The 18,674-nt window shown below is 50.1% G+C and overlaps 1 protein-coding gene across 1 annotated transcript in view; it reads left to right on the top strand.

Annotated features, from left to right (window-relative positions):
* Window positions 1–18,674, top strand: part of ADAMTS17 (ADAM metallopeptidase with thrombospondin type 1 motif 17) — a 157,601-nt gene that overhangs the window by 1,860 nt on the left and 137,067 nt on the right. The window contains exons 2-5 of the mRNA XM_050309744.1: window positions 1,225–1,341; window positions 1,515–1,832; window positions 2,293–2,774; window positions 10,771–10,936. Coding sequence (XP_050165701.1) covers window positions 1,225–1,341; window positions 1,515–1,832; window positions 2,293–2,774; window positions 10,771–10,936 — 1,083 coding nt within the window. The remainder of the gene's footprint in view (window positions 1–1,224; window positions 1,342–1,514; window positions 1,833–2,292; window positions 2,775–10,770; window positions 10,937–18,674) is intronic.

Raw genomic sequence — 18,674 nt, 5'->3', positions numbered from 1 at the left:
CTTCCTTTGAATTCTTCTACAATTTCAGGAACAAAGTTGCAGATTTTTGCAGAAGTTTAAAGTCTAAGACACTGCTCTGCTGGGCCACCAAAGTTTAAAGCTGCTAACAGGTTGGGTCTTGACTGCCTTCCACCACTCAGCCATGCCAGGATCCAATCCAAAGCCCACTGAATGCAGTGGAAACCTTTTGCTCTTGGAAATCACCCTACTGCTTTCAACAGCCCTCGTCCAAGCTGGCTTTTCCTGACTCCTGCACAGCTGAGGACTTGCAGGATGTGGCCCAACCAGGTGGGAAGGAGCTCTGGTGGCTGCAGGACCTCAGTGAAAGTGGGAATTTTTATCTCTCTTGAGCTTTATGCACTTGTTTTTTGTTTTATCCATGTGGTAAGTGCTTCAGGAGTATGTGAGATCACTGCCCAAAATCTTTGTGTGCTCATATGTTGTATTCTAAGGCGACTCTGCTTAAGCAGGGAAGTGGGACCAGATGCCCCAACATGACCTGTGATTCTGTGATATTGCCAACTTTGGTTTTTTCCTGGTCCTCTGAGCCCCGGGATTGATCCTGCAGATGATGGAGGGAAAGAATAGGTGAGTTTTTCAAGTGAGCTTCCATAGCAGTGTCAAAATCGTTTTGGTGATGAAAAAGGGGTAACGCAGCCGGTCAAGGGAGGGGATTGTCCTGCTCTGCTCTGCACCAGGGTGGCCTCACCTTGAATATTGGGTGCAGTTTAAGTCACCACAGTAAAAGATAGATATTAAGCAATTAGAGAGTGTCCAAAGGAGGACAATGAAGATGGTGAAGGGCCTGGAGGGGAAGCCGTGTGAGGACACTGAGGGCACTTGGTGTGTTCAGCTGGAGGAGACTGAGGGGAGACCTCAGTGCAGTTACAGCTTCCTGGGGAAGGGAAGAGGAGGGGCAGGTACCGATTTCTGCTCTGTGGGGACCAGGGACAGGAGCTGAGGGAAGGTCCTGGAGTTGTGTCACGTTGTGGATATTAGAAGGTTCTTTCCCCAGAGGATGTTGGGCACTGAACAGGCTGCCCAGGGCAGTGGGCACAGCACCAAGGCTGCCAGGGCTCAAGGAGCGTTTGGATGATCCTCTCAGGTGCATGGTGTGACCCTTGGGGATGGGCTTGTGAAGGGCCAGGAGTCGGACTGTACAATCCTTGTGGGTCCCTTCCAAGTCGGCAGGTTCTGTGATTCTGTGAAAACGTGACGGGGCAGACCAGCAGCGGGCTGCCCTGTACCAGAGCCCCGTGGTGATCCGGGTGGGATCTTCTCAGGGGCTCCACGGCCACAGCGGAGCGGGCCCCGCTTCCCGACCCGGCCTCGGCTCCTTCAGTACCGGGCTGGGCTCCCTCAGACCCAGCCGGGGGTCCCTCCCGGGGTCCCTCCCGGGGCTCCCTCAGACCCAGCCGGGGCTCCCTCAGACCCAGCCGGGGCTCCCTCAGACCCAGCCGGGGGTCCCTCCCGGGGTCCCTCCGGGGCTCCCTCAGGCTCCGCTCCCGGGGCAGGAGAGGGCGCCCCCTGCCGGCCGCCCCCCTCCCCCCCCGCGCACGTGCGCCCTCCCCGCCGGCCCGCAGCCAATGGGGGCGCGCGGGGCGTGTCCCGGCGGGCGCGGCCGCCCAATGGGCGCGCGGAGCCGCGCGGGGGGGGCGTGTCCGGGCGCGCGCGGCTGCGCCGGGGGCGGGCAGGGCGCACTCGGGCCGCGCTCCCGCAGCCGCCGCCGCGCTCCGCGCTCGGCCCCGCCGCCCGCACGACGATGTTCGACGGCTGCCTCCTGCCCCTCGTCGTGCCCTGCCTGCTGCTCTGCGGACTGCACGCCGGCACAGGTAGCGCTCCCCGGGCTCCCGGCTGTCCTGACGAGGCGCGCCCCGCGCCGCGGGTCCGGCCGCGGGCGGCAGCGTGCGGGCGCGGGGCGCGCACCGCATCCCCCTGCCTGCGGGATGAATCGCTCTGAGCTTTTCTGTTTTCTTTTCCTGTCCTCCCGCTGCTGCCGCTGCTGCTGCTGCCGGAGCGTTCCATGTGGAAAGCTGCTGACTGTCCTTGGCTGCGTCTGCGGCTCGCTCTGCTTTTCCCCTTCTCCCTGCAGATTTTTATTGGGGTTGGTGAAATGCGATGCTTGTGTCTGAGCTATATATATATATATATATATATATATATGTATTTAATGATACAAGTAGCTTTAGCGTTTGCTTTATTCCTCTCCTCCCTGCACGTTCCTGTCTCTAATATGTGTGTATAAAGGGAGCAATAAACCCCTCCGCTCCGCCGGCTCCATTGTCCCCGCAGCCCGTTCGGAGTTCCCAGCGCCGGAACCCGAGCGCGGGGCTGTCCCGGTTCGGTGCGGGGGTCCCGGCCCGCGGGACCCCGGCGTTCGCCCCGTCGGGGTGCGAGCGCCTGAGCCTGTCTCCTTCTCGCCTGCAGCTGGCGGAGCGGAGCTGGAAGTGGTGATCCCGGAGCGAGTGCCGCTGGAGAAGATCCACCTGCTGCCGCCCGGAGGGGATCGCGGCGGCCCCCGGCGCCGGCGGGCGCTGCCGCGGCCGGAGGAGGAGGAGGAGGAGGAGGAGGCTGTGCTGCTCCGCCTGCCCGCCGCCGGCGCCGAGCTGTACCTGCACCTCCGCCGCGACCTGCGATTCCTGGCCCGGGGCTTCGCGGTGGAGCAGCGGCCCGGGGAGCAGCGGCGGCCCCCGCGGGAGCGGCTCTGCTTCTACACGGGACGGGCGCTGAACCGCAGCGACTCCTTCGCCTCCCTCAGCACCTGCGCAGGGCTGGTACTGACATCCCGCCCCGCTCCCCTCGGTGCAGGCAGCCTCCCCTCCACCGGGCTCTTCCCCTCAGCCGGAGTGATGAGGGATGCCCCTGCCTCGCCTCCCCTCAGCGCAGGGACCCTCCTGTGCCCTCACCTCGCCCTAGCTCTCCACTGTGGAGCTGCCCCAGCCCCAGCCATCCCTGAGGAGCCTCAGCTCCCGCGGCTCTGCTCTGGGTGGGTGGCAGGGTCTGAGGGTGCTGCAGAGGAGTGTCCTGGCAGAGGGAACATTTTGTGTCCCCGTCGGGCAGGTGGCTGAGTCCCGCTGTGGGTGATTTGGCCGCCTGGGTCACTCCAGCCGCAGCTGTGCAGCTCCTCAGCCCTTCCCACCTGGCTCCTGCCGTCGGTGTCGGGGCGCTGGGTGGGAGCAGCAGTGTGAGGACACCTGGTGCTATGGAGTGGCTGGAGGAACCATCCCACTCAGGAATGTTTCTCCTACCACACGTGTCAGGATTTGTCTACCTGAGGCTGTAGGTGGCTCTGCAGGGCCTGGTTCTCCTCTGAGCGTGCTGGTAGGAGCAGGTGATCTTGTGTGGGACAGAAAGTTTCTCAGGGGTGAAGACTGAGACGATGAGTAGTGTGCAATTATTGCTGATAACTTGGAAGTACTTCAGGAAGTCAGCGGGGCGTTAAGCTTTGATTCCCAGCACGTGGTCCTGGGATGTGTATCCTGGGGTGTGTGCTGCTTGTTGAGACAGACTTGTTGATGGAGGTTTAGCCTTAAACTGCAGTGAGAAGCAGTTCATGCTCTGCCCTCAGGGCTCCAGCCTTTGCTCCTGAGCCATTTGAGGGCGCTGTGCCTCAGGATTAAAAAAAACCCCAACAAACTGGCTGAGAGATGCTGAGTGTCTGAGTGGCACTGGAGACTGAGCCGAGTTCCACTGAGGGAGGCTTAAAACTGATATCTCTGGTTCAGGCTTTAAATCACTGACAGCTCTGTGCCTTTGTCACCAGGCGTGTTTTGTTAATGCTGTTCGTGAAGTGCTGGATTTCCAAAGCTACCTACTCCAATGGAGCTGGAGAGCACAAACAGGCAGAGAAGGAACCTTTAAAAAAAGAGGAATGCAGTTGTAGGCACAGTATTAACTGCCTGAGATCAGGGAATGGAGGAGGGGGTGAAAAAGATTGGCGAAATTCCCAGTAGAAAAGTTGGAAAAGAAACAAGACTAGGTAGTCTTTGTTCATTACTCTAAATATGAACTGCAGTGTTGCAGCATCTGTCTGGGTCATAGGAACTCTAAGCAATGACTAAATTGGCACAGCTGAGCTAGATCAACTTGGGATCAAAAAGGGATTGGTGTCAAAGCTGCTGGTTTGTGGCACCTCTTGGGGACCAAAGCCCAGCGTTAGTGACAGTGTTGGTAAAGCTCTGCTTGCCTTTGCCCATGCATCTGGTCCTGGGCGTGCTGGGAGTGGTGTGTTGTGGGAGAGAGGTGTTTCTGCATGTTGGGATGCTCCTTTCCTCTTGGAGGAATCCATTCATTTACTCTTCATTCACATAATCACCAGAAATGGGAAAGGGCTCAAAGCAGGTACCCAGTGTATTCGAGTGTGTTAAGGTTCATAACACCCTTGGGAGCTCAAAACCAGAGAACAGAAAACTTGAGTGTCTTTAGGATGAACCTGAACTTGAGATGGATGAAAGACCTTGCTAGTGAAAACCTTGCAGCCTGTTTGTCCTGGCATTTCTCTTCTGAGCAGTTCTGGTGCTGCAGTGGGAGGTTTCCTGAAAACTCCAGCCCGGGAGCGCTCGCTGGGCTGGAACTGGGTGATCAGGACATCTCATTCAGGAAAGCTGGTTGCTGAGAGGTACAGCGGGCAGTTATCCTGGATCCTGATCTCCAGCTGGCTCAGACTTTGCTGTAATTGTATTCCTCAGCCCTGCCATAAATCATAGCAAAAGTGATATAAAATGGTCGGGGCAAGTGGAGTTCTAATAAAAACAAAATCCCTGACACAGTGGCACGAAAACTGAGCTGCAGCCAGACTGAGCAATTGCTTCCTGGTGATGATATCGGATTCCCAGTGTGGCATCTGAAGGTTGGGTTCTGTTTTTTAAACTCTGCTCGCAGATGCTGCCGTTAACCAGTGTGAGGCTGCTGGAGCTTCCAGCTGCTCCTGGAAGGGTGGGCTGTGCTCCTGGAGCTGTGACAGGTCTGTGTGCAGGACTGGTTTACCCAAGGCCTCATCATTTAGGTCCAGCTGACCCCCAGGATTCAGACCCCAGGACTGGGCACCCACAGGCAAAGTTCTGCAGCTCCTGTGCCTACAAGACCATAGCCAGCAGAGCAAGTTGCTCCCTTTTTTGGGAAGCTGCAGCTTTGTGAAGCCACAGCAGAGTCCCTGTCACTGCTGAAGTGCTGGACTGCAGCATCAGTACCTTACAGCAGGTGTAGGCTTTTCATATCTCTTGTACCTCCATTCTTTTAACATCTCCAGTTTTAGGGGATCATGGATTCGTGTTAAAATGCACGTTAGGTTTTGACTTAGAAATGAACTTGAAAGCTCTTTTCTGTTCAGGAACCATATCTGAAAAGCTGAAAATCACTGGGATGCATTTAGAGACAGAGTTTTAATTCTGAGTAACTTCTCTTACATTTTAAAATCCAGAATCTCTGGTTTTGGGTTTAGGACTGTTCTTTGTCCTGTCTGTAATTAAAGTGGATTTTCCTTCTCAGCTGAGGTAAGAGAAGGGCTCGTGGCTCCCCCTGATCAGGCCAGTTCATGTAACATTTTCACACAACTCATTTTTGTCTCCTTTGAACTCAGCAAGACTTCCTTGTGCAGACTGGGTTGGTGGAAGTGGATGATGCACATTACAGGGGTTCATGGAATGACAACAGTGCATCTCCTCTTCATAGGATGGAATAAATTAATTGAAACTGTCCCTTAAGCAATGCACGCTGTAAGTTGGGAAACCCTAAACATTTTGTGGTATTGTCTCATACAATCCATGCAGAGAGGAAAAGAGCTGCTTCTCTTCCAAGTTTCATGTACATTTATCTTTGTTAAACTTCAGGCAACTCCTGGTGGACAAATCTTCCAGCTTGTTAAAGTATTTCTGAGTGGTGGCTCTTCATTCTGGCGTGTCCTGTTCACTTGGGGTGATCCCTGAATTTTGTGAGGGTGCAGATGTAGACAAGCTTTGGCAGGTGTGGGCAAGGAGACAAGAGCATCCATCTGGACTTCTTGTGGGGTCTCTGAGCTCCCACTGATTTCCAGGTGGGTGTCAGTGCCTACACAGGACCTGGGTGTCTCTGTGAGGGTTTGGATCCCATGTGGAAGGGCAGTCAGGGCAAAGAGGACTGAGCAGGCTGGAGTGCAGCCTCCAGGGAATCAGCAGTAACTCCAGGAGCTCCTGGTGAAATGGTAAATCTGCTCTACCCTTGGGAAAAAGAGGAAGAACGTGGAAGAACCCACAGCCTGTTGGTTTTAAGCCTGTCTGCTGTAGAGTGAGCAATAAAGATGAGGTTCATCCTGTTTATTGGGTACTTTAGGTTGGTGAATTGTCCCTCTGGAGGAGCTGCCTTTCTTCACTGGCAGCAGAGGGAGGTGAGGGCTGGTTTAGAGCAGATTCCTGCAGCTCAGTCCCTGGCCAGTGGCAGGGAGTGTTTTGGATGGTGCTGCCCTTCAGGTGACTGCAGGAGCCTCTCTGCTGTGGGAGGCAGGGAGTGCAGGCGTGCTGGGGTTAGAAGATGATACTATTTCCCCTGAGGAAACCTTCAGCTCTGCTGAATTCCCTTGTCTGGGAGAGGAGCTGTCTGGCATTTACCCAGAGCCGGGCCATGAGCTGAAAAGTTAAACCTCTTAAAATTACCGTGCCGGGTTTCTGTGTGCTGGGATTTGCTTTCCTCTTCCACGGTGGACAAAAGGGAGAACATGCTGGGATTTCCTTGTTTAGCAGACTTGGAGGCCAGGGCAGAGGTGCAGGCAGATATTCCTGGGGATGGTCTGCTCTCGAAACTGAGTGTAAACCTGAAATGACACGCAACAAGACTTAACTTAAAGCTCTTCTTTTCAGTTTGCAAGAATTGCCCTTGTAAATAAAAACCAAGTAAAGCTGAAGTGTGGTTATCAATAAGGGCAGGACTAAAACCCGCATGAAGTTTCTTAAGCTGTGTTTGTGGGTTGTTTTGTTCTTCACTTTAAACACGAAGTTCCTTTTGACTCGGAGGAAATGGTTAAACAACGATTTACAGTGTAACAGTTGAGAAATTGAGAAGGGGATGGAATTTGTCAGATGTTTAAATCTGTTCTCTCTTCGGCCTGTTCGTGTGTATGTAACTAATGAGCGCTGAGGAGCAAAAGAAAAATCTGTTAAAGATTCAGCAGTTCGCAGGATCTCCTTCAAAGATGTTGTGAAAATAAAAAAAGGGCTGGAAAAACAGTGTAACTGTTGGAGAGTGTTAACATGTGGGAAGGTCCAGAACCACTGGAGAACGCTGAAGGTTTGGATCTGTTGTAGCTCCACCAGCACTACCAGGGGGCAGAGACACAGCAGTGCCAGCCAGGCAGGGCAGTGTCATTGCAAATACCCTGCCCCAACGTTCCTGTTACCACTGTGATTTCAGTGATGTGGCGTGAGGACCTTCCTCCTTTCCCTGCTGTCGTTGAGCCCAAGAAAAGCTCCAGGGGCAAGGAAAGCGATGTGTGGAAGAGAAGGGAACTACTGGCAGTACAGGAGTAGATCAGAGGGTGAACAGTTTGCTTGAGTGACCACTGGGTGTATAAAACTCTGGATAAAAGCACATGGGAGTGTTTTGGTGCTTTGGAGAACAGCACCTTTTTTTTTTTGTTTTTTTTGGCCAGTGAGTGATGTTGAGCTGACTTCTAAATTCAGGATATGAAATATCCTTGATGTGAAGGATGTGGCCACTGTTAAGCACAGTGGTGAGTGGGGCTGTAGTGGGAAGTGTGGATTATTGTTTGTTTTAATCAACTTGTCAGTGTGCCTTGTGGGGCTGAAATCGTTCCAGGCTTTCCCTGCAGGATTCTGTCCAGCCATGCTGACTGTAAAATCCAGGTTAGATTATTAATGCAGGTGGTGATGACCTTTTACTTTTACACTGAATTTTACCTGATGACTCCTGGATGATGGGGCTGAGCAGCAGCTACTTCTCCCAAAATTCAGCAGTCCTGGGGACTGGAACAGTGGCAGGTTCTGTTTCTACTCTCACAGAGAAAGAAGGATGAGCGGGAGTATCCCTCCCCAGGCAAACATGAATTGGCAGATCCAAAGCATTTTATTTAATTGGAATGATTTCAGGAGATGGAGGAAAAATAGCTCTGAGAGTCACCTGGCCTGTTTTATTTCTTTATCTCCAAAATCCAGCTTTCTGCAGTCCCTGAACATCAAGACTAGAGAAGAAAAGCACAGAGTATCTGCCCAGTGCTGCTGGCTGGTATCTCCTGCTGGATTAGCCCAGTGTAGGGTCTGGTAGTCAGGGGATTTGAGGGACACAACACGAGGAATGCATTTCTGATGGAAAAAGCAACCTAACGACCTGACTATTCAAGTGATCAGGTCCAGAAGATCTCACCTGGACCAGCAGCTCTGAGGACTCTCTAGAACCCAACTGGCAAGGCCGGGGAAAATTTTACCTCCCTAGGAATACTTTACAGGCCCAATCCTGCAAATGTTTCCTGCTTGAAACTCTTTATTTGCCTTGTCAGATGAAGTTTGAGGTTGCTTCCCAACCTATTCTAGGGTGAAGACTCGTGGCTCTTTCCCCCCATAGGTTTCACAATTCCAAGGCAAATGTGAAACATAAGTCCTTTCCAATGGTTTAAATTATTTTCACGCTCGATGCCAGAAAGTTGGGATAATGTCGGGTGGTGATGGAACCAACTTCTCCTTACATATTTTTGGCACCAGCTGAAGTGGTTGGCAGCCTTTCAGGAGCTCTGGTGTGGCTTTTAGTGCCATGGCACCAGATTTATAACCCTTCTTCTAAATAATTAAAGCCTATATTAAAAAAGGGGGCTGGGGCTACCTCCCAGCTGGAAGACTGGAGGAAGGAGGGGAAGTTGTGGAGAGCATCGTAAAGGAGGCTGGAAGAACAAGTCACTGGAGCTTTTGCTGTCTCTGAAGCAATTCTGACGAAGCCCAGCTTGTAACTGGAATGAAAAGGCAGCCCTTTGGAAACCCCAGGGCAGAGCGGGGCTGGTAAACTGGTGTGCATTTCGTAGGGCCAGGAAATAATGTCAGATTTGCTGTGTAAACAGGAGCCCTTCTGCGAGGTGTCAAGGCATTTTAAACTTAAGCAGTGACCTTGCCCCAAGGGCAGAGTCTCTTTTGCAAGACCCCAAAAGAGGTGTCCCTTGTGTTTTAGATATGAGGGACTCGTAGTTGCCGCTGTGCTCTGCAGCCGTGGCAAGTGGAGACACCAACTCTTATTATCTTATTTCCACCCCCCTCAAGTGCACTTTGGAAATGGGTGACCCTTCCTGAGCCGTCCTGGTTTCCCCTGAACGTTGCTCAGCTCATTGCGGCCGGCAGAGCAGAGCAGAGCTCTCGTTCCCGCTGGCAGGAATTGCTGCTGCTGCTGCTGCTGGAAATACTGGGCCAAAGGGATTTCCTGGGTGTACGTGAGGCCTGGCTTTGGCAGGGAGGGGTGGAAATGTGTGCTCTGCAGCATGTATGTAATGTGTGCTATAAATCATGGTAGAGCACTCAGCTGCTGAACACTCAGCACTCGCATGGACGTGCAGAGCGTTTCTCTGGAGCGGTGCCTGCCTGGCACAGGACCTGGGGAGGGGGGACCAAAGGGGTCTGGTGTCTTTTTTTTCTGCGCCTGGGATGGGTGTTGGAGCTCTTGGTGAGTACCTTTACCTCTGAGGTGCAGCACAGGCACCTCCTGGCAGGCCAGGGAAGGCCTCTTGTTCGCAGAAGTTGGATCAGACCCACGGAGTTCTCTCAGGGGGGTACGTGGAAGAGATGCACTTCGAGGCTTTTAATTGCAATATAAATAATCACTGGATTAGTGCAATGAAAAGGAAGGCAGAGCCCCTTGTTGTGTGCAGTGTGTTATAACCTCAGTGTTGATTATTAAACCTGGAGGCTTTGTTAAGTTTTAAGGTGATACCTTTGCTTTCACTCTCTTCTTTCTGTGCCAGAAAAGGAGTGGAAAAAGCATTAAAGGACCTTAAAAGCTCTGGGTTGGAGCAGAGGAGGGCTCTCCTGGGGCAGAACTGGCTTCCAGAGGTGCTCTTGCCAGCCCTGGTGTAAGGCCTGGACTCGGTGCAAGGAAGGCAGGGATTTAGTGCTCTGACCTGGAGCCTGTGGAGTTATTTGGAGGAGGTCTTTGCCTTCCTGGTGTTGTTGGTTATTTCAGGGATGGAGGAAACAGTCCATTCCTGACTTGACCTCTGAAACCCAACCCATGGCTGGCAGGGAGAGCAGTGCTTGCCATGTGGCCCGTAATGTAGCCAAGAAGAGGTATTTGGTCCCCAAGAATTGTGCGTGGCTTTGCAGGCCCTACTCTTGACATCAATTCCCTGAGTGTCGACGCATGTGGGTGGTCTCCTGTTTGCAGTCCCACCTGTGTTCTCTACTGAGACAGCAAATGCCATTTGATAGCAGTGCAATCCTGGCAGTTGGAAAGGTGATTTTGAGGGGATTCTTTTAAATTTGTCCTCCTGTGAGCTGAGCATCTCATGTATTTGTGCTTCCAGACAGAGTCCGGCTGTACCTAGAGGGAGAGGGAAAAGGGAAGACAAAGATGTTTGATTAGACCCCCCACCTTTGTACATGTACAGTGCACAGTGTTTCTGAATACTCAGTGATATCAAAACCAAATAGATGAAGTTCTTTGGTCTGTATTGCACAGACTGAGAACGACCCTAAGAATTCCCTCCCGCTGTAAACACTGATTGCAGGGACACGGTCTGGGCTCGGGCTGGGTCGATAGACAAGGTTTGGATACCAGACTGATGGCATTTCTGCTCTCCTCCCTGCACAGGTTGGCTATATCCAGCTTGGATCCGAGCACATGCTGATACAGCCCGTGAACTCATCTGAGACCTCGTTCAGTGGGAAAGAACATTTCATCCGGCGGAGACGATCCACGAAACCCAGCCAGCCCGGGAAGCCGCACGGTCCCGACGAGCACTGCAAGGTTGTAGCAGGTGAGCTTGAAGGGGCTCGAGAGAACATCTATGCCTGTATCCCTCAGGCTCTGTATCCCAGTTGTTGTGTTTAACCAGGCCTGTCCTTGCTCACAGGTTGTGTCCCGGCTGGCACTGCCGTTGGCAAATCCCAAAGCCAGGACTTTTGTTTTCTCCTGTGTGGAGCTGAGCTCTTAATGGTTCAGCAGGTTTATCTTTCTCAGGGGTTCAGACTAAGCCAATCTTCTCTCTGATTCTCTGAGTATGAAGTCTTGGTTCTGGTTGGAGTTACAGATCCCCTATGTCTCTTTTTTTAGAGAAAACACCAGAATTCAGCACCACTCTGATTTCCCAGCCAAGTTCCATAGGTGCTGCAGCTCTGTGGTCATAGCAAATGCATTACAGAATTCTTACCCTGTAAAATAAAACAGACTTCAGTTAAAAGCTGAATTGAACCAAAATGAGGGCAGGAAATCACCCTCATCCTTTTGCCATTGATCCTTTTGACCTCCTCTTTAGGGGCAGGAGCGCTGCCTGTCCTTGGCAGAGCTGAAATTCCCTCCCTGGGAAGAGGGACTGAAGGAAGGAAACTGGGCAGACATTGGGTAATAAATTATATGAAATCACAAAGGGGAAGAGGAGCTGAGTGAGTACAAAGATACTGAAAGGAGACACTGAAAAAAGAAGTATTTCCAGTAGCACCTACTGCTTCCTAAAGGGTTCTGAGGACCCACTGCTCTCTCCTGCTTTGTCCAAAGGGAATGTCCTCCTCAGGTGATCCCAGAGGTGACCAACAGGCAGGTCCTGAACTTGGGGGACCTCATGGCATGGGCTGGGTGGGCCCTTGGTCTGGCACGGTGTGACTGCGCCTAAATCCGTGTCAGCAGAATGAATTCTGTGTCTGTTGGGTTCCTGATCCATGGAACTGGGATTTCCTGTGGCAAGGGTGGTTGTTGAAGTCCTTCACGTTTGGTGGGCTGAGGGCACATGCACACACATGCACACACATGCAAACAGTACAACCACAGCTCAGGTTGTGGAAAGGCCACGTGGGCTGAGTGTGTGTCGCAGTTCTGGGGCAGAGGGAAGCTGATAGCCTGATATATAATTTGTTTAAGGCTACTCATCTTGGTCTGTGATGGATTTTTTCCAGCCTGAGGGTAACTGAGGGGCTAAGCAAGGACTGGGATTTGGGAAGAGCAGGGGCTCTTTGGGTGAGAGCAGGACAGCTTTAGTCCCTCTCCCAGCACTAGGTGAGGAAAATCTGGGACTGTGTCACTCCCTGCCCTGCCCTGGAGTTTGCAAACCAGTTGGGAACAGAATTCCTCCCCCTTGGGTGCAGTTGGCTGTGCTAAAATGGGAGCAAAGCCCCCGTTGTGCACCAAACAGCCCCTACCCCAAGGAGCCCTGGCAGAAAATAATGCAATTGCTCAGGGGCTCTGCCACTTAAAGGCAGATCCTGAATGTTTTCCATTGTTGCTGGAGAGAAATGTAAGTCGTGGCTGTTAATAGGCTTAGCACGTTAACGACCTAATTGACTCCTGTCTGGTTTGGATTAACTTTGGTGCACAAGGAGTTTAGAAACCAAAAAAAAAATTAATCCTGTCTGACACACAAAGGGCCCATTCCTGATGGAACTGTGTGGAAGTGAGGACCTAAGGGGCTGCTTCCTGAGCTTCTCCTGGGAAAAGTTGTCTTTGCTGTGGCACTCACCGACACGGGCTGAGTGAGGGACTGATCAGGTTTGCACCAGAGCTTGTTTTCCACTTGTAATTTGGCTCAGCCAGGCTAAAGCTTGGCAGGAAAGGATGGAGGTTGTAAATACGTGGGGAATATTCCTATGCTGGACATTTCAGATACAAATCCTATGCCGTGGAACGACATAATAAAATACATGTCTGTGTGAATACAATATAAACAGAGTATTTTTCTAAGGCACAGAACTGCCATGCTTGGGCATTTTCCAGTCCTGTGCTGCTGCTCTTCTGTTTTCTGAACACACAAGAATCACCTCAGCTCGTCTTTTCTTCTTAAAATCTTGTGGATCAGTCAGTGGTAACTGGCATAATCTGGGGTTATTTGGGAGTCAGATGAAATACAAAGCATCGGATGCTGAATTTTTAATGTTAATTCCTGATTGCGCCATTAAAATTTAAACAGGGCTAAATGGCTCAGTGGCAAATTTCCTGTGATATGTGAGCTTAATTACCTGTAAAACAGAGATGGTCGGTGATGTAATGACTTGTGTGAGCATTTGGAGGAGGAGGAAGAGGAAAGCACTTTAAGAAAAGCAAAATGAACTCGGTCAAGAAGAGCTGCTGAGCTGGGGTTCCACCCAGAAATGTGGTGTTTTCCCTGCAAACCCCAGGCATGGGAGAGGGAAGCTGAGCTGAGCAGTTCCTTGGGGCAGGGCAAGGTTTGATAAGTGGTGGTTGAAATCTCTAAAACAACTCCTTCAGCCCAAGTGGCGTAACATGTCCTACAGCACTCGGAATTATTTTTAGAGCTGCAGGAGGACTTTGTGGGAGCCAAATTTCTCCTGGAATAATCTGTGTAAGAGGATTAATCTGCCTGTAGTCAGGAATGGGAAAGTACTTAAGGTTTTGCATGACTGGATCCTTGAGATTTGAGTCTGAAAGTGCCCACTAAAGGGTTAAAAAAAAAAAAAAACCAAACACCCAGGGCCGATGTTTTAATCCCTTTGTTTAAATTCCAGAGGGCTCCAGCAGGCAGAGGAGGGATCCCATCACCACGGGCCAGGTGCTGTTGTCAGTCATATGATATGTGTATTATTTTTATCACCTGTCATCCAGCAAGAGGAGGAGTTCAAGTCACAATGCACATTTCTTCCCAGGCATGAACATGAGCCCCTGTGAGGCAAACAGAAAACCCATTAAAAGGTTTCCAGGTGCGCAGGCAGCCAGGGGGAAGGAATGGAAAGGTTGGGTTTCACTGGCTCTGAAGCTTGGAGATGTGAGGAGCAGGGGAAATAGCTTCACACCAGTGAGGTGAAACACTTCTCATCTCCAGACACTGGGCTGCATCTGGGGTGTAAAGAGCTGCACTCACACCCTGCTCTGATTTTAAGACCAAATTTGACAACTTTCTTGTCAGAGGTCCCTGAGAAAGGGGTCCCTCTGTGGGGAGAGGGGAGCCACAGGGAGTTGTGTTTGTAGGTTTTAGTACATATAAGTAAGATTTTCTTTGCAGATGAGCCATGCAGGACAGAAAGATCTCTTCTGCTGCGTCATGTGTAATTTTTTGCGGTGCCCAAGCCCCTGTAGCTCAGAATGGGGGTAGAAACCCCCTGAAATAGGGGTTCTTTCCTTGCCCTGTCTCTCTGTGACCTGGTGTCATATACAGTAAAGCTGTTGGTAAAATATGTGACAATATCCACCACAGCCTCAGCTGCAGTAAATAGATATAGCTATGTTAACGATCGTGGAGCAGCAGTAATTTTACTATTTACTGACATTTGGACACATATTTTGCAAATTTTCTCTGCCTTCAAAGATGGGGGAAAATTTTTCATTTTTTTTCCTTGATTTTGAGCAAATACCAATGTTAAAGAGTGAAACCATGTAGTGAAAGCACAGGAATCTCCTCTAACCGTGTCATAAAACTTTCTCTTTCTTTGGGAAAAGTAAGTTCTGTTATAACTTTTCCAAAGGTCTCCAGTGATGTATTAAAGTCTCCTTACATAGAAGGGATTGGATATAAAATACAGTCCAGGAGCATGAGGGAGAGCAGCTTGTCTTTGGAGGGAAGGTTGTTATTTCATGTTTATGATACAGACCTCATAAATTACTCTTAAATGTGGGCTTGCTTTAAACCCTTTTGTCAGTTTAAATGAACCAGTTTTCCTTGAATGCAAATGTGCTGCACATACAGTGAAATAACAGGAAGATCAGTGTTTTAATTCACAAAACAAGGAATTGCTCCTGTGTACAGTTGCTTCTCGACCTGTTGGAACAATTTATCAAAGCTGGTAATAATTTAAGTAAGTGCTGGTGTGCAGGTATCAAATGGAGGGAAGGCTTTCCCTGAACAGGTATAAATCCTAAACACATGTTGCATTTCCCCATCTTTAATCATTGTCTCTTAGCTCTGTTTTCTCTGCAGGTTTGACTTGGCCCGAAATTCCAGTTGTTATGGCCAAAAACACGTGCACTAAAAATAGAGAGATGTAATGCAACCTGTATTAGGCCATATTAGGAAGCAGCTGTTGAGGAATTAAGGCAGGATTTCAACAATGGGCTCTGCAGAAGATGTAATGTGATTAAGTGTTTGCAAGCACGGGAGGATTCCCTGTGTCAGAAATTCAGGATAGTGTCTCACTTATGGGGGTCAACCCCTTGGTTTTTCCAGGTCCTTCCCTGGATTTTCCCTGTGAGTGTGGGGATTGTTTCCCACAATTGTATCATTGATTGTATCATTGTGGCTGATAACCAGCAGCCTTTTGGGGCAGCCTGACAGTCAGGAGTGTCCTTTTCCATCACGTGTGGCAAGTGAGGTTTTGTTGCTGGCCTGGATCTCTTCTGGATGGAGCCCTCAGTGAGGGCAGTGTGGATAATGTGGAGCACGGAGGGGCTCCAGGTTCTTCTTCCTCTACTGCCAAGGTGCAAAGGGACACAAAAAGAGGATGTGTAAATACACAGTCAGTGGGTTTCTTTCCCTCCCAGAGCAGCTGTACAGCTCATTTGCCTGGTTCCCAATAAACCTTGGTGTTGGTTTCCATTGGAATCCAGTGGATTGGCAGTGAAGAGCTCGGGTGTGCAGCATACACTGTCCTTTTCCTGGGATATTCCTGGATATTTCAGTGGTCATTCTGGCTAGAAATGCAGGCAGGTGGCTCCAAGGAGACTTAACTGCTCACCTTTGAGCTGTCTTTGTTTCTTCCATATCATCATTATCCCCAGATCAAGCCCTGCTCTCTGTGCCTGCAAAAAACTGTCTTGTTTATCTGCCATGAGGGAGTCCTTGTTTCTCCCACAAGGAAAGTGTCCCTTTAATAGGACAGTTCGGGACTCTGAGCATCTTTGTCACCAGGAAACTTTGAAATCCTGGTGACCAATTGAACCAGTGAGGAGATGGAGCTCGTGGTGCTTATCCTGTGCTGTCCCACAGACCTGCCTTTGAAGACAGATGTGTTGTTTTGGTGACTGAGTGTGTTTTGCAGAAGAATAAGGTTTTAAGTGATGTGTCCAAGCCACAGACTAACTTGGATAACAAACCTTGCTGTAAAATCTCTGTGGTGTTTTGAGATGCAGCAGAGTTCATGACTTCTGTCTCAAATTCTTGTTTGCTGCTGTGCCAGGGAAATAGTCATGAACTTGTGATTTGTTATGAAAGTGACTGTTTGGGGAAAAAACCCAAACCCACAAACAAAAAAAAAACCCAAAGCAAAACAAAGCCATTTTTGGAAGGTGAATTAGGGGAGTAATGGCTCATTCTGCTATGCAAGAATTTTTCCTAGCAGTTGAGGCAGGATTTTGTCTGCCATTCCAGTCAGGGAGAAATTGGAGGTGCAATTTTGTAGGGCAGGGCATTAAAAATGAGAGGACAGTCTGTGATCAGCTGTGTTTTCAAGGGGCAGCCATTTGTAATTCCTGAACTTCAGGCTGCCCCACTGGCACCGTGTGGCTGTGGTAAATGTGAAATTCCAGGCTTTTGGAGGAGGTGTGATAGGGACAATGCTTGTGCTGCATCCTGGCAGAGGGGAGGGGGGTCCATGTTTCCATCTGGCCTTTTGAGAGGTGTTTCTATCCTGCTGCTGGCACCAGGGAAGCCTTGTGGCATCCAGTCCCTCTGATAATTCAGCAAGCTTGACATGTGGTTGTAGGTTAAGCAGTAAGCATGGACCTCAGGAACTTCCTTCCTTTAATTGCCAGGCTTGGTTTGTGTGCAGGATCTGCTTCTTTCTTTGTTTTCCTTTGGAGAGGTGATGATTTTTACCTTTAGGTGAAACTAATAAAACCTGCCTGATGTGAGTACCAGGGAAAGTTTCTGTGGAGACTCCTGGGGCTTAGGGAGAACTAATTTCAGCTGTTTGCCCCGCTTCTCTCCTGCTTTTTATGCTGCTGAAGCAACAATATAGAATAAAACCCTCCATCAGGGGTGTATGGAGATGTTAAAGGGGTCAGGGGAGGAGGGAAGTCAGCAAAGGGCTCCTGAGGAAGAACAGGAGAGGGTTTTTAAAGCAGCAGCAGAAAAGAGCTTCCAGAGGGAAGTCTGGCCTTGCAGAAAGGACTCTGCAATTTTCCTCTTATTCGTGGCTTTTGTTGAACTGCATCCAGCAGCTGTCAGTGGGTTTGACTGGAGTGGGGCAGCAGAAATCACGAAGGGAAAGATCAGGGAGGGCAAGAAAGGTGGAAGGCTGTAGGGGAAGAGGTTGCTTTTCAGATGAGTCTGGGAAATACTGTTGGAAGGGAGGTAGGAGGAACAGGAAAGGGCTCTGCAGTTACAGCAAGAATCTGCCAAAAGCCAGACAGTGCTAGACAGTGCTTTTGGTGTGTAATAGGAAAAGGTCATTTGGGGCAGCTGCTTTGGAATTGTACATCTGTTGAGTTGCCATAAAAAGCACTAAACATAAGGAGTTTTCTGCAGAGGCCTCAGAAGAGCTCTGTGGTGCTCCTGCTGACAGTGGGGACTACGGTTCTTGCCATTCTGAGGGAGATTTCAAGGCTGCTTTGCAGGTGATGAGCCAAGGAAAGGCAAGAACCTGGAAATAATAGCCAGCAAGTGAAGTTTGCAGTGTCACAGCCATCTCACACTGAGGATCTGGAGGTGTACTGCCCTTCTCATTTCACCTAACAGGACTGAATTTTGTGGAATTTTTGGCCAGTTAGGCTGTGTAACACACTGCCAAGGTGACTGTGCCCAGTCACCTGCAGCACAGACCTGCTGTGCTGGGGATTGACTCTTTCAGCTCATATTTCACGTGAAGTTCTCTGACCTCTGAAGCAGGGAACACCTGACTCCTAAAATAGTGCTCCCTTTGATTCTGTGTGCTCCCCACAGTGTAAACTCCTCTGACAGGCTCCTGCCCGTGGTTTATGGCCTCTTAGGCCTTCACACTAACACTTCACATCTGCACCACGAAATGTGTACCATCGCTTTGTCCAAGTGAAGAATCCCCCAAGCATTTAATCCCTGTTTTTAAGGGCTGATGTTTATTTTAGTTTGGGGTTTCATGCACTCATGGAGGGATTCTCTGCCCGTGGGCCATAAATCTTGCAGGGCAGGAGTGAGGCTCCTCTGTGCTGACTTGTTTCTCCAGTGAGGCTCTAGAGATGGGGTTTTTTTGGATGCCTCCATAAAGTGGCCTCGCCTCAGGTGTGAGCTGCAGATGCATTTAATGAGGATTTTTGCTGTTGGTTTCGGATTTTTTTCTCCTCTTCACCAAATGTCTGTGGTGTGGGATGTGTGCATTTCCTTTCTTTGTGAGGGTTCATCCACGCAAGTGGTTTGTTTTTTCCATGTGCTTGATTATGCTGGAAAACTTTGCATGTGTGGTGGGCAGGAGGGTGCAACTAAGACTTGGTTGAGTCTAGGCCTAGCCCCCCATAAGAGCAGCTTCTCTATAGGTGGGGGATTTACACCAGCTGTAAACTTTTTATTTCCTAGGGAATTACCAAAATAAGAATTTGATGGGGAGGTGCTGCTCTTTCCAGGAAGGTTCTCATTTCTAGCAGCAAAACCCCGAAAAGTCAATGTTTTTACTGGAATAATTTTCCCTTCTATTCCTTTTTCTCTGCTT

This window comes from Myiozetetes cayanensis, unplaced genomic scaffold (genome assembly GCF_022539395.1).
Source record: "Myiozetetes cayanensis isolate MyiCay16 unplaced genomic scaffold, myiCay2020 scf14, whole genome shotgun sequence".
NCBI classification, from domain to species: Eukaryota; Metazoa; Chordata; class Aves; order Passeriformes; family Tyrannidae; genus Myiozetetes; species Myiozetetes cayanensis.
The sequence above is the reverse complement of the archived record's forward strand: the minus strand, read 5'-3'. Positions and strand labels throughout refer to the sequence as shown.